Raw genomic sequence first — 12,969 nt, 5'->3', positions numbered from 1 at the left:
AGAGATGTGGAAGCCATGTCCTTGATATACCAGCAAGGCTCGGCCGACATGTAGCATGATCATCCTGCAATTGTCCGAGATGCAGGGGAAATCTTGCAAAATGACACGCCCGTCTCTTCAGGGATTAACTATCATGAGCGTGGTGTGTCCTCGGCCGAGGAGACGTTTGATGATCCAAGGACAAGTCAAGGCCCACGTTGTATCATATCCTGAGAGATTCCCGAAAATCCGAAATACCAATCCCAGGGCCGGATTGTTACCCACAGTGGAGATGCATTCGGCACCGAGGGTTTAAGGGGGGAGCGTCAGCGAGATCTCTCGGTGACAACCATTAGCAATTAACCTAGCCCAAGAATTCAAGAAACTTCCGCCCGCGAGGAAATTGCACCTTTATTCTCACTGTCGAGAAGTCAGTGTGCAGCGTGTTCAATATGGCAACTGAGAAAGATGGCGTAGCAAAGATGCTCAAAGCATGTGGTTCCTGCAAGGATCGTAAAGTGCGTTGTTCTGGTAAGCAAATATGGCCGCCAAGAAATCTAATTTGGAGTATGTCAAGCTGATTAGCCCAAGGCCGAGGACCATCTGGCTCATGTGTGAACTGCACCGTATACAATCTCCATGCCTTGGAGCTTTGGAAATGTGGCTAATACTTCGCGAGAAGCGTCGCGGTGAGACGTGTTATTTTGGTGCCGCCAAACAGTCACGACGTCGTCGAGCAAAAGGCTCGGAATTAAAGAGCTGTGCGTGGGATTCAACTGGGCCTGTCCAATTTGAACGGAGCATACTAACCTCTCTGTGATAAGCGACAAACGGGCCACCGGGGCCAAGTGTGCTGGAGCATTTGAACCAACAAAACACGGTGTGTTCTCCCCTCTCACACCGATTCCTTTCGTGAGAAGAATGCCGGGGTCTACACAGAGGCTGATGCAGGGTAGGACAACGAGGAGTCTGTTATTCGCAATTTCAATCACAGAGAATTACCCCAGATACCTGAAGTGCTTCCTCAGCTTTATGTCGATCGTCTCCTTGCGCAGTCCTGGCCTGCCGGTTCTTCACAAGGGAAGTTTTTCCCGTTCAAAGTATGTTCAGAAACTTCCAAAGGCGTACTACGCTGCTTATGCTTGTTTACCAGGGAAATGGAATTTTCAGTACGTCGCCGTCTGGCCGTGTAGTTACTATCTAACCGGCGGTGTAGGTGGAAACTACAGCCTCAGCTTTTTCTCTGAATCAAGAATGACAGCCTTGTCAGCACGCCTCCAAAACAACAAGCTGAATGACTTGTTACGAAGAGCGGCAGAGGTGATCAATGGACGAGTTCGCGGCGGCCCGCCATCGCCGAGTGGCACCCTCCTCCGGAGATCAAATACTCAGGAGGTCATTCTCGAGTGGGAAGTTGCGTCTACCTACGTGAAATGTATGTACCTGTGCTGCCTCCTTGTTCTACAGTTCAAGATAGGTTTCAGTGTTTTGTTGACTGTGGACAGGCTACTTTGAGAGAATCCACCCATTTTACCCATTCCTCGACCGTGCCACGTTTGAACAGACGATTTCCAACCCTAACTTCTCTCAGGAAATGATCACCAACAAGGCATTGTCGGCTTTATATCATGCCGTTCTGGCCCTTGGCTGCCAACACTCCGGGTACGGAAGTTTTGAACCAGGGAAATCGAGATCATGGCTGCTATTTTCAGTGGCACTAGCCGCGTTTCCCGACCTCCTGACTCTTCCTGACTCTCTTTTGCTTCTGCAGGCACTTACAGCCATGACCATCTTCACACTTTCGTTGTCCTGTCTCCAAATCGAGCACATCATTCTTACCGAAAGTTCCAGAAGAGTGCAAAAGATTCCGCTCAGCAGACAGAAGGACGCAGTTCTCAAGTCTTACGCACGGACATTTTGGGTCTTGTACAGCATTGAAAAAACATCGAGCTTCTACTGTGGGAGGAGCTCTGTAAGTTCGATACTTAGCCTTACCGCTGCAAAATTCGGTTCTCACTGTTGCCGCATGCTTACGTATTCAGTTTTTCAACGACACAGATATCGGCCACTGTGTTCCGACGGTGTCGGAGGCATCTTTCGGCGAGTACAATTGGTTTTTGGCTTGGTCGAGACATGCACGTTTGCTTTCTCGGGCATATAGCTCTCTATTCTCCATTGGTGTGACGGGGAACTCACGAGAATACTTCTGCGCTGTCATTGATCAGTTGGAAACTGAACTGCAACAATGGCGCATGTCAATCCCGGAATTCATTCGACCCGGGGCTCCTTTTTGGGACAATTACCTGCCCGGCCCATTGACGAGAGTTGTGGCCCTCTGGACTCACTATCTTTATTATGGACTTCTTCTAGCTCTTTCCCGTGCAAGATTGCATCTCGAAAGTCGACCTGAAGAAGCTGCCACCCCCACCCGACAGTTTGACAGCAACATGGCCATCATCAAGGCTTCAAGATCCATCCTTGAGTTGAGCAGGTTCATAGATGTTGAACCGCATACACCGATGTGGTAAGTCCTAGCTCTAGTATAGAGGTGGTGCACTCCCGCTTGAACAAAGTTTCTGATAGCAGCTGTTACCAGGGTTCTGGTAGGCATACCGATTGCCGCGCTGTTTGTGCTTTTCGATTTCATCGTCCACAATCCCAACCATCCAGAAACAGCAAGCAACCTGGCACTTTTGCACGTCGCGGGTGGTCATTTTAGTCAAATCGACTACGCAAGTGGCGGCGCCCTCCCCGGTTCAATGATAACTGAATTTGCCTTTATTGCAGCAGAATACACGAGAGACGTTCAAAATCGGGGCTCAAAAAGCGAATCCTCTCTCAAGCAGCAAAGCACGCTATCTTCGGCTCTCAGCTGGCCAGTTCTACCCTTGAATTCAGGCCCAAACCCCGCCGGTTATAGCAATGTCCCCCTGGTTGGTTCAATGGTCGCTTCCTCTCAAGTACAGGATAACCTAGACCAAGTGAGTGTCTCGCCCCTTTCCCTGGTAAGCTGCTCTCTCACGGTGGATCTCGTTAATTTATGTCTACATTAAGGCGTTTCAACAGCTCCCGATCCTACAAGATTCTGCTAATACCTCGTCGGGATCCATGGAACACTTAACATACCCAATCAACAACCATTCGAACTACGTGCAGGATGATATCTCAATGGGCACAAATATTATGGACCTCTTCGGCCTTACGGTCCCTGGAGTCGACGCTAACCTTGGACTATGGGGTGGCTTAGGAGCGGAGGAATGCGGCGAATAGTATACCAGGATACCGTCATTCTGGGGAGAATATTGGAAGGCTCCGGATATATATATGGCATCGCCATTTACCCTATTGTCTTCTTCAAACACTCTTGCAGGTCCGCCGAGGCTCGTAAAGACTGTTGCGCTTATTATACAAGGTAAAGGTTCGGCGGTGTGACTACGTTTACATGACCCCCGAATGACCCACGCTTCGTCCGTAAAATAGCATTCCCTTAGACAACGCCCATACGTTAACTTCAGAGTTAAAAATGTACGCTGTGTACTCCCTATAGCTCGCCCTTCGCCCTTCGCCCTTTACTCCCCTTTACTCCCCTTTACTCCCCTTTACTCCCCTTTACTCCCCTTTACTCCCCTTTACTCCCCTTTACTTCCTTTTACTCCCCTTTGCTTACTCTTAGCGCTTCACTATACTCTACTATGCGACTTCGACGCTCCTTAAGTGCCCGATTAAAACGGCCTCGCTCCCTTTTCTGAATGAAAATACGAATGACTAAAGGTAGTTAAATTTTCTCGAAAGCATAGAGCATGAGGTTTTTCGTTCCGAGCTAAAACTAAAGCCTTCACAAAATCGAGGCATAAACCTTAAGTTTCTGGAGCCCTTAATTTGATGTTTTCGAAATGTCTAAATTTGGTCCCATACAAACACACCTCTCTCCCCTTTCCTTCCTTTTCAATGACACAGGGTCGGGCCCTTTCTCTGCCTCGGGCCCCGCTTTAGCGAAAGTTTCGTGCTGTCCCTATGTAGTTATTTTTGAGGAAACACCACAAGAAGAATTGTTCACTCATCCCCTCAATAACCATGCCAAATTCGTCAGCACGGAAACGATCTACTTAAAAATTTCATTTTCTGTACTCAGTCTTGTTCTGCGACAACAGTGGATATGCCGACTTTTCTGTAGAGGCTCCCATATTCGAGTATTGGCCGCGAGTTTAATTTGGATTTTTGGCAATTTTCAATGCTAAACAGAGGGTCTTTCGGGGCGGGGGGGGACGAGCAATAGGTAGGGGGAGGCAATTTAGGACTGTAGGCGGTAGAAGATGAGGTCAACTGCAAGCAAGAAGTCTGGGTAGCAAGAAGGAAATTTCTGGCAAGAATCCTAAAAAGGTTGCCAGACTTTGTACTTGGTTGCGCTACCGATGGCAGCACCTGGAGACATCCTTGCCCATTCCCAATTCCATCATCTCAGCTGAAAAGCCTCTGGTACTTGATCTAGTAATGTGAAGGGGCCCGGTACCGGCGGAGCTAGCATCATGGTCTTGGGTCGGTGTGTTTGCGATGAGGAGGTGCATGCACACAGACCGAGAGAGAATGAGCTGAGAGAAGTGTCTTTTCGCCTTTGTAGGGATTTGCTACATTTCGTGTAGACAAGTATTGGTTTCGTTTCAGTGCCGACTCTGTACGCATGCGATTCTGATCGATATCGAACCAAATACAGAAGAAACGTGAAGTTCGAACGTCCTGTTTTGTGAGAAAGTTGGTTGTATGCCTTGCGCTTGCTGGATTACACGATGGGGACCTCAGTTCATCTCTTGGAGCCCAAAGCCCTCCTAACTTGGAGTCTCATGTTGTCCAAATGAGTGAATTGCGGCCTCTGTCTCTTGCAAAATAATGCTAGACAAATGCTTATATATGGCTTCTGCATATACCCCTGAACGCTACGAAACGATGAAAGAAAGGAAAGAGATAGGGTTCAGGCCGTCTCCTGTCTCAGATTGAAACTGTTGTGCTAAAATGAGGCGTATTGAAGCCAACCGGAACACTCAAAGCTACTTCATCTTCAGGGGAGACAGAGAGGTCTCGCCGTGCCCATCATCAGGCTGTGCAAAGATGAGTAGTGGCATTAGCGCGATTGGCGTCCCGGCCAACACGGGTTAAGAGCCAGCCATCAACTCGACTTGCGGGTTCATTCCGTGTGCCTGTATTCCTATCGAACCACAATGAACCACCACAGTAACCTGAGGTTTGACCCTCTCTTTTCTGAGGGGTTAATTTATTCTTGGCATCACATGGACCTATAAGGGTTCTAATTAGGCCTCAAGGGATCGGTTATACTTGCATATCGGTAGACATCCGTTTTAGATAACCAATGTTGACCTGGCGGATCCCTGCTCCTTCGCTGCCTAATTTTGTGCATTGCACTCAAGCCATACGTCTAAGCCTATTGAATCGTGCCTTAGTGGTTGCTGAAAAAAAAAACCCCCCCTGGTGTGGTCAGTGTTAAACAGTAAGAATTACTAACCATAGAACTCAAGTGTCTCGGCCAAGGCTGGCGCCTAGTGTTCCACATGCTGCCTAGATGCCTTTCCACTGTAGGGGATTCGCCTCCTACTAAAACGATGTGAGTTTCGTGTAGGTTTTAACTGCCGCCTATTCTGTTTCTGATCCGACTTATCCATCAGTCGCTTTCGATTCTCAGGGCTCTGGCCACCAAAAAGCAGAATATTGGAGGACACATATATCTTTCCCCCGCTAAAGAGGGACTCGCCCTAAATATTCAAACTAGAATTGACTTTTAAAGTGTCATATTGAGACCCGGAGACCCAATTTCTCTCGAGCTCGGTTTGAAGAGCTAAATACTCTCAGGCAGAACCCAAATATACCTTCTGAATCACAACCCTACCTTCCCGTTACCAACAGCAACTTCAGTCAGTAAGGGACAATTGACTGGTCAATCTAGAACGACAAATCCTTTCATTTTCGGTTGGAATCCTAGGCCGATTATCATCTACCAATGTTGACGGACTCACCATCTCAATCGGCCTAATCCTCAGTCAAAGATCCTATCTCGGCCCTGCTGGCAGAGCAAATGTACAAGAAGCGTTGGAAAAATTGAGATCGTACGGCAGTTTTGGGGATGTCTTATAGTTTGGCTTCGGCATAAGGAGCCTCGTGCGGACTATGAGGGATTCGCAAGAAGGAACAGCATTATTAGCATTATGCGGCGCTATAGGAGAATGCTTCCCGACGAACCTAGCGGCGGAAGTGCTGCTCGAAATGACTCAGCCTTACAAACTCCCAGGACATCTTACTCCATCCGGACTTCAGTGGTCAGCGCTAATAAAGGCGTGCGAGGGAGTGTTTGCAGCAACTCCTTTCCCAGTGCTAGCTGAGCAATTCATGACCCTCGGACCATCCAAGACACGTTTTACAACGTATGTTATGGATATACAAGCAGTTAGGACTGGTAGAAGTTTTCCCTTTCCAAAAGACTTTGCAGCAGCATTGACAGGCATGTGTAAAGTCTCTTACAAGGAGATCTCTTCTATATCGATCAGGGGAGGGCCGGCCTGTGGCTGGCTTGCGGCTGTCGCAGTTTGGCTTCTCGATTTATCTGTGACCATCTCTTGTGAGGGACAATTACTCTACTCGAACATTTCAACACATTCCGACGCGCAAATCCAGCTCATTTTTAACTCTGATATCGACGCAAATCCACTGGAAATGCAATTGGTCACGAATACCTATTACTTAAGAAACAGTGGTGAATTCCTGCATCGGGAATCTGAAGATTTACAAATGACAACCATGAGTGGAAGGCTTCGCTGGGACAATTGCCTCTCTGAAGCATTTGGGAGCGATTTCCTGAGACTTATGAAAAATCCCAAAATCGTCGGCACTGCTATAGGTTGTGCAGCACGTATCTTCAAAGCGATCACATGTGGCGATCCGAGCTTTGACCGAGAGATTCTAGGCGAATGGCGGTCCCATTTCGACTCCGCAAGTGGTTTGGGATTCGTCGGGAATACCCTTGCATGGTTCCCAGAGTTGGAAGTTACGAAAGAGAACATGGAATCTGGTGTACGGTTAAGTCTTATCGATGCGCAGACACGCTATGAGCAGCAAATCGCCATCATAGAGGAGATATGCAAATGTGCCGAATGCTTCGATGGAGGCCCCACAGAAGATGAGGCATTCTGTCTTTCAGCAATTTTTGAATCCATTGTGGTCATGTCTACGGCGATGGCTGGTATATTGATTGTGAATGGGATTCTGCCTTCACGAGCCGGTTTCGAACTATTTTACGTCAGGCAACGACGAATGAGGACGGACACAGACGAGGACTTTCTAGAAAAGGTGAAATGCATCGGTTACATACATCGAGTTTTAGAAACAACAACCCGCAATATTGATTCGGATATTTCAATTGTAGAAACTAGGCTTTTAGATGCGACGAAACTCTTCACAGGTTAAGAAACCTTTGGTCTAAGCCATATACTCGATGTCACTGCAGTCTCCACAGGCGGACTTTGCTTTTACCTCGATATGCTTCGGGAGTTATCACTTAACCGAAACTTGGTTGGAAGAGTGTATGTCGTGCCTAGTAAAATTGAACGGGATGGAAAGCCATTTGACTTCGTTTTAGATCGAGAGCATCATCCTAATGGACATTACACCGGGTTGACGGATGAAGTACCAGACTTCACTGAGATCTCAATGCTTGCTCAAGAGTATGTTCGCTCTCTGAGGGTCAGTTATAAGCTTGAGGATAAAAAAGGTGCAGCCGTTCATATTGACCCCGGAAAGCTAGCGGATGAAGCGTGCTTAGCTCGAGGCTTGGTAAATTGTCGGAACCGACAGTGCAAGAAAGTCATCTCATTCGCGCACAATGCCGAGAAAGTTGAGTGTTATTCTGTTCATGGAAAGGCGATCACTGTCGCAAGAGGCGACGAGCGATTTCGCTGCGTGTTATTGTCTCTCGAGACGAACCAACGGTCGGAATCAAAGGCGCACTGGATTTTGCGAATGAATGAGTGTCTACAATGCTGTTTTCGGGCTGCTGTGGGTATAGATGATGGTCAACCGGTACTTATTATTTCATGACTGTTTCGACTTTCCTTAAATGGATTGTTTTCAATACTTTTTGGAATAATACTAGCTCGCTCTTTTGCCTACATATTCCCGGTTGCATGTATCTTGATTAATACAGAACCAAATGCTGCAAACACTTGAGTTTTAGGCTCCTTGGAGCCGGTTCGGGATCTTCTACAACTAGGAGCCCGATTGCGATCCTGAACCACTCTGTAGGCGAATCAATGGCCTGCCATCAACTCGACTTGGAAAACCTACTCATCGGGTTCGTTCCATCTGCATCTATTCCTATCGAACTGCAATGAACCATCTCAGAAACTTGAGGTTTATGCCTCAGTTTTCCGAGGGGTTTAATTTTGCCTCGGAGCGGAAAAACTCATGCTCCGTGCGCCAGGAGAGCAAGCCAGAGCATAGGGCGAGATACAGGGGGTATGCCTTGAATCCAATCCGCAAAGCCTGTTCGGGCTCTGGGAGCCCCTTTCGGCCTCGGTTGCAGTTGCCAACCGCACCTCGGATACGTTTCAGCCAAGCCTGCTGCCTAGAAACTTGGAATCCTTCCGTCTGCGTGGTGACTCGTCCTGCCTATTACAATGCCAGCGTTTCATGAGTTTGGCTGAGCAGAACTTGCAGAACGATTGTCCTTTGAAGTCCCCACGGTCTGCAAATGGTGTGCACGTGACATTTCATTCGATTCAGGAGCCGTTTTCTTCAGCACTGCACCAGCGACACACTGATGTTGTAAAGTGGCTCGGCCAGAACAGCCCAGCACTTTTTCCTCACGCGAGAGCGTCCTATTTCTTCACTCAGATTCCGGGCAGGGCAGCCTTCGAAATCTTCGTTCATTTGGGTTGCGAGTCGCAACTCTAAAGTTTCAGACGAGAATCGATGCAAACCCGCTATGCCCCTGTCAGGGCCATTCACTCATCTCTTAACGGCAACGTCCATTCGTCTTCTCGACATCGACCCGGGCAACACAGGCGACAGCCTCGTCTGCACTTTCCATGAGGTGGACTTGGAAAGCAGTGCAGCGGATCCATTGTTCTCAGCCCTCTCGTACAAGTGGGGAGACAACAAGGATAACCGAAAAATCACAGTCAACGGCCACGCTGTCGTCGTGCGCCGCAATCTGTACGATTTCTTGCTCCGCGCAAGACAAGAAGGATGGCTGTATAATCTGTGGATTGACGCCCTGTGTATCAATCAGAAGGATATACGCGAAAGGAACAGACAAGTGGCCATGATGGGCCACATTTATTCACGCGCATATCGGGTACTCATATGGCTTGGTCCTCTCGGCGAAGTTGAGTCTCATGGTCTCTTGGAGTTTTTCGAGAGGTGTGAGGGTGAGAATAACTCTGTGCGGGGTGTCTCTTTTGGGGATGACTTTAGAACACTCGAGAGAATGCGTTATCGCTGGAGTTCCCTCTCTCCGTCGTGCAGGAGAGGCATGGTTCGTGTGCTTCAGAACCCCTACTGGCTGCGCAAATGGATCATCCAGGAGGTTTTTCTCTCTGGCCAGACGGCACAAGTCGTCACCTGTCACTCCTCTCACTGGACCTCCACCATCCCCATAACCCGGATCGCCAAGGGGGTCTCACATATACTGGGGGACTTCTTTTTAGAATCTAGTGCGTGGAAGCCGGCCTGGGAGTATCATATGGGAGACTATCGTAGGTATCCTGGGTCGGAAGTGGACCGGGGCCCCTACGGGGGCGTCGACCTATTGAATACAGACGACGAGAAGATTGATGCTTTGCAGCTTTGGTCCTTCCGCAGATTCATCGGTTACGACCCCAATGCAGCGAGATTTAGGTATACCTCGGCAACGGGGCTTCCATTGTTCTGGGAAACACTGGGAGACGCAACCATGACATTTAAGCCGCAGCACCTCATAACGCTGATGGACACTTTCCGACGGCATTCTTGCAGCATGCAACACGACAATGTATATGCGCTACTGGGTCTGGCAGACCTGAAGCCAGGGTCCCTTGAGGTTGACTATTCCTGTTCGATTGAAGATCTGGCTCGGGCTGTATGGGCTGCCATGAAGGACGACTTCGAAGGCCACGAGGTCGACAATTGTATTCTGTACACGCTTCAGATCCGTAACAGAGAGAACTTTTCTCTTGAACCCCGGGGCTGCGTAAACAAGGTTCTAGATAGATTAAAATGCTGGTAGCGTACCAGGCTGCACTGCGATGTGGAGACGATGGCACTAGGCGAGAGCGGTTAAAATAAATTCGCAGTCGACGGCGCAGATAAGTTAAGCACAATGATATTAATATGGTAACTTAGTCCATCCTTGGTGTAACAATCGTACGCCCCGCGTGCGACTATCACGTAAGTGGGTGTCGAGGGAGGATCACGTAACACTGCGAGTAGTACAAGGTAGGATGTAGAATGGCAAGGTACTGAAGCCTAAGGTCCTCTTCGAGGGCCTCCAGCTTCTCTATCTATATCCTTTGAGTCAAGGCCAGGAGGCCGAGAGAAGGGGTACCTAACATGGTGTCTCTAAGGGGAAGGGAGATTAGTGACGGCAGGAGGAGAGGGGCATTTGGCTAACCTTCGAAATCTCAAAAACCGGCCCTTAGCCTAGTCTATTAGTATGATCCATAAATTTTAACCTCTACGTATGCTTTCTCGTAGGGTCCTTCTTCCTCATTTTTAAAAGAACGGTAGCATTCGCTTCGGTAATAAGGGACCTCTAGACGTTAAGCAGGCTATGGGCCCAGGTGAGCGTCCTCCTTCACTCCGTCTTCTGTGGCTCCTCCTCCGTCTCCTCTAGCGGGACGAGGATAGAGAACTCCTACTCGGAGTCCCTGACGTAGGCCTTCAGGAAAGCCACACACCTAGTCTTCGCAAGCTCGTCGTTCAAGCAGAGGTCAAGCCAAACTCGATCTAGGTCAACCGGCCTATCTGGGTCTTCCGGGTCTTTAAGGAGACCGCAGTAGCTGAAGACGGTAGCGGTTAGCGGCCTGTTAATGGAGTTGGCGCTGAAAGGAGCGCAGTGACAATAAGAAACATCGACCTACTCTTTCCACTCCGCCATCAACCTTTTGCGCCGCTATTCAGTTAACTCGGCGATATCGGGACTGTCATCCAGGCCCAGCCGAGTACATTCCTCGATAGACTTCTCCTCCCTTGCCTTCTTCGCCTCCTCTGCGGAGGCATTGTGCCAGTGCTGGGGTAAAGGGACCCGATGCGGGATGAGGGCTGTGCCGGATGGGAATACGCTGACTCTTCCGCGAGATTAGAGCACAAGAAAAAAGTGAGTGAAATTGCGTGTGAGAGAGGGAGAGAGAGGGAGAGGGATTAAGTGGAACAGCGGGGGAAGAGGAAACGTTCAGGTTTTCGAGGAAGCAGGGCCCTTTTGGGCTCCATCACCTGGGCACCACGAAAAGCCTCCCCCGGGGCCCAAGTCGCCCACGAGGGTAGTGAGAAAGACAGGCGTCACCATCATCCTTGTAGCGCATAGCGTCAGCCGAAACCACGTAGGGGCGCGAGGGCAAGGGCAGCGCGGCAGGAGCATGGATGGCGCGAGAGGGTTCTTGTCTGTGACGGTGGGAGGCGGTGCGAGAAGAGAGACGTTGAAGAGAGAGAAGGAATTCGCGAGTCGCGAGCGGGGCCTTATTCGGTGCCAGGTCAATGGAGGTTAAATGGTCGACGTCCTTCACGGGCTAGTGCGGCTAAAAAGAGACTAGCGGCAAAGGCCCAAGTCGGCTCCTGGGGAGCCCAGCCTGGCCCTGCCATCCATCAGGTCGACTTGGTGCGCACGCTCCGTGGATCGTTCCGCTCTGCATTGATCAATCAAACACTGCCGAACGCAATCATCAGGTGCAGTTCATGGGCAAAATTTATCGATCTGCAACACGTGTGCTTTGCTGGTTGGGGAATGGGACACAATGCACCAACACGTTGTTCGATGTCCTAGAATCAGATACAATATGACACCGAAATCAAATCCCGACTAATTCAACGCAGTAGTGGTTGGTATGGCAGACATGGAGCGGCGAAGCTACTGTAGCAGGACATGGATTCTGCTGGAGCTCATTCTCGCCAGAGAAGTTCAAGTGCACTGTTGGGGCAAGTCGGCTTCATGGGCACAGTTCAGTATGCTCTTCACCAATGCATTATTGTCCCTCAGTCAGGGTAGCAGGATCGCAGATGCACGGCCCGGAGACGGGCTGCACATGAGCTTCCTATCGACAGACCGGCTACAACCATTGTGCGAACAGAGACAAGAAGCCACCTCTCTAAGCTTGGCGCACGTGTTGTTCGACTATGGAGAATCATAGTGTCACGAGCCCACCGTTGTCCCCAAGTACTCTACGCCCTCCACCCGAATCGGGTGGACGGTATAGAAAGAAAAGGAAAGGATAAGGCAAAGGACGGTTGAGGCACAAGGCTATCGGTTAACGCTGCCTTACCCTTTTCACGTGACAGAAAGAGGGGAAGCTATAAGAGTCTCCTCTCACCTGAATCGGCTGAGAGAGAACTCTTCCTTTTTCTCAAGCGTTGAGTCGTTGTCAATAGGACTACGTGAATAGAACAAGGCATTCAGCTACTCCAATTCCTTTGTACCTACTGCGTTGCGTAGGTCCCTGATACATAGTGCATGGAGCCTCGCGACAAAAATTTACGACTTTTTAGGCATTGCTGGCGATCACCAGGGAGCTCATACTCTGAAATTCGATTACCCCAAGTCTAAATGGGACCTCCCCTTAGATGTCGTACCGTTCTGTAAGGGCGAAGATGCGGTCTTATTGGACCCCAAGATCGCGAGTCTCCTCGGCATTCGGACTGCGAAAATTTCACCTGGGTGACAGCAATCTGCATCACCTACATGGCCTGGGGGGACGGGATATGGTCCAACTTTTCAGCCAGACCTACTCGGACGGGGGATAT

General features: G+C 49.4%; 3 protein-coding genes across 3 annotated transcripts; all 3 read left to right on the top strand.

Annotated features, from left to right (window-relative positions):
• Positions 1-1,233: 1,233 nt before the first annotated feature.
• On the top strand, positions 1,234-3,249 carry Z519_04638 (uncharacterized protein; the record flags this gene model as incomplete). Its single annotated transcript, XM_016762383.1, has 5 exons — positions 1,234-1,414; positions 1,485-1,951; positions 2,022-2,503; positions 2,576-2,960; positions 3,034-3,249. The coding sequence occupies 5 exons, from the start codon at positions 1,234-1,236 to the stop codon at positions 3,247-3,249; spliced, it is 1,731 nt and encodes a 576-aa protein (XP_016621330.1).
• A 3,447-nt stretch (positions 3,250-6,696) lies between these two features.
• On the top strand, positions 6,697-7,446 carry Z519_04637 (uncharacterized protein; the record flags this gene model as incomplete). Its single annotated transcript, XM_016762382.1, has 1 exon — positions 6,697-7,446. One exon carries the CDS (start codon positions 6,697-6,699, stop codon positions 7,444-7,446), a length of 750 nt encoding a protein of 249 aa, XP_016621329.1.
• Positions 7,447-8,962: 1,516 nt separating this feature from the next.
• Z519_04636 (uncharacterized protein) lies at positions 8,963-10,243 on the top strand (the record flags this gene model as incomplete). The annotated part of the gene is made up of 1 exon (XM_016762381.1): positions 8,963-10,243. The coding sequence occupies one exon, from the start codon at positions 8,963-8,965 to the stop codon at positions 10,241-10,243; it is 1,281 nt and encodes a 426-aa protein (XP_016621328.1).
• Between the last annotated feature and the right edge of the window lie 2,726 nt (positions 10,244-12,969).

The sequence above is a fragment of the Cladophialophora bantiana genome (assembly GCF_000835475.1).
Source record: "Cladophialophora bantiana CBS 173.52 unplaced genomic scaffold supercont1.6, whole genome shotgun sequence".
NCBI lineage: Eukaryota > Fungi > Ascomycota > Eurotiomycetes > Chaetothyriales > Herpotrichiellaceae > Cladophialophora > Cladophialophora bantiana.
This window is presented reverse-complemented; position numbering and strand designations above follow the sequence as displayed.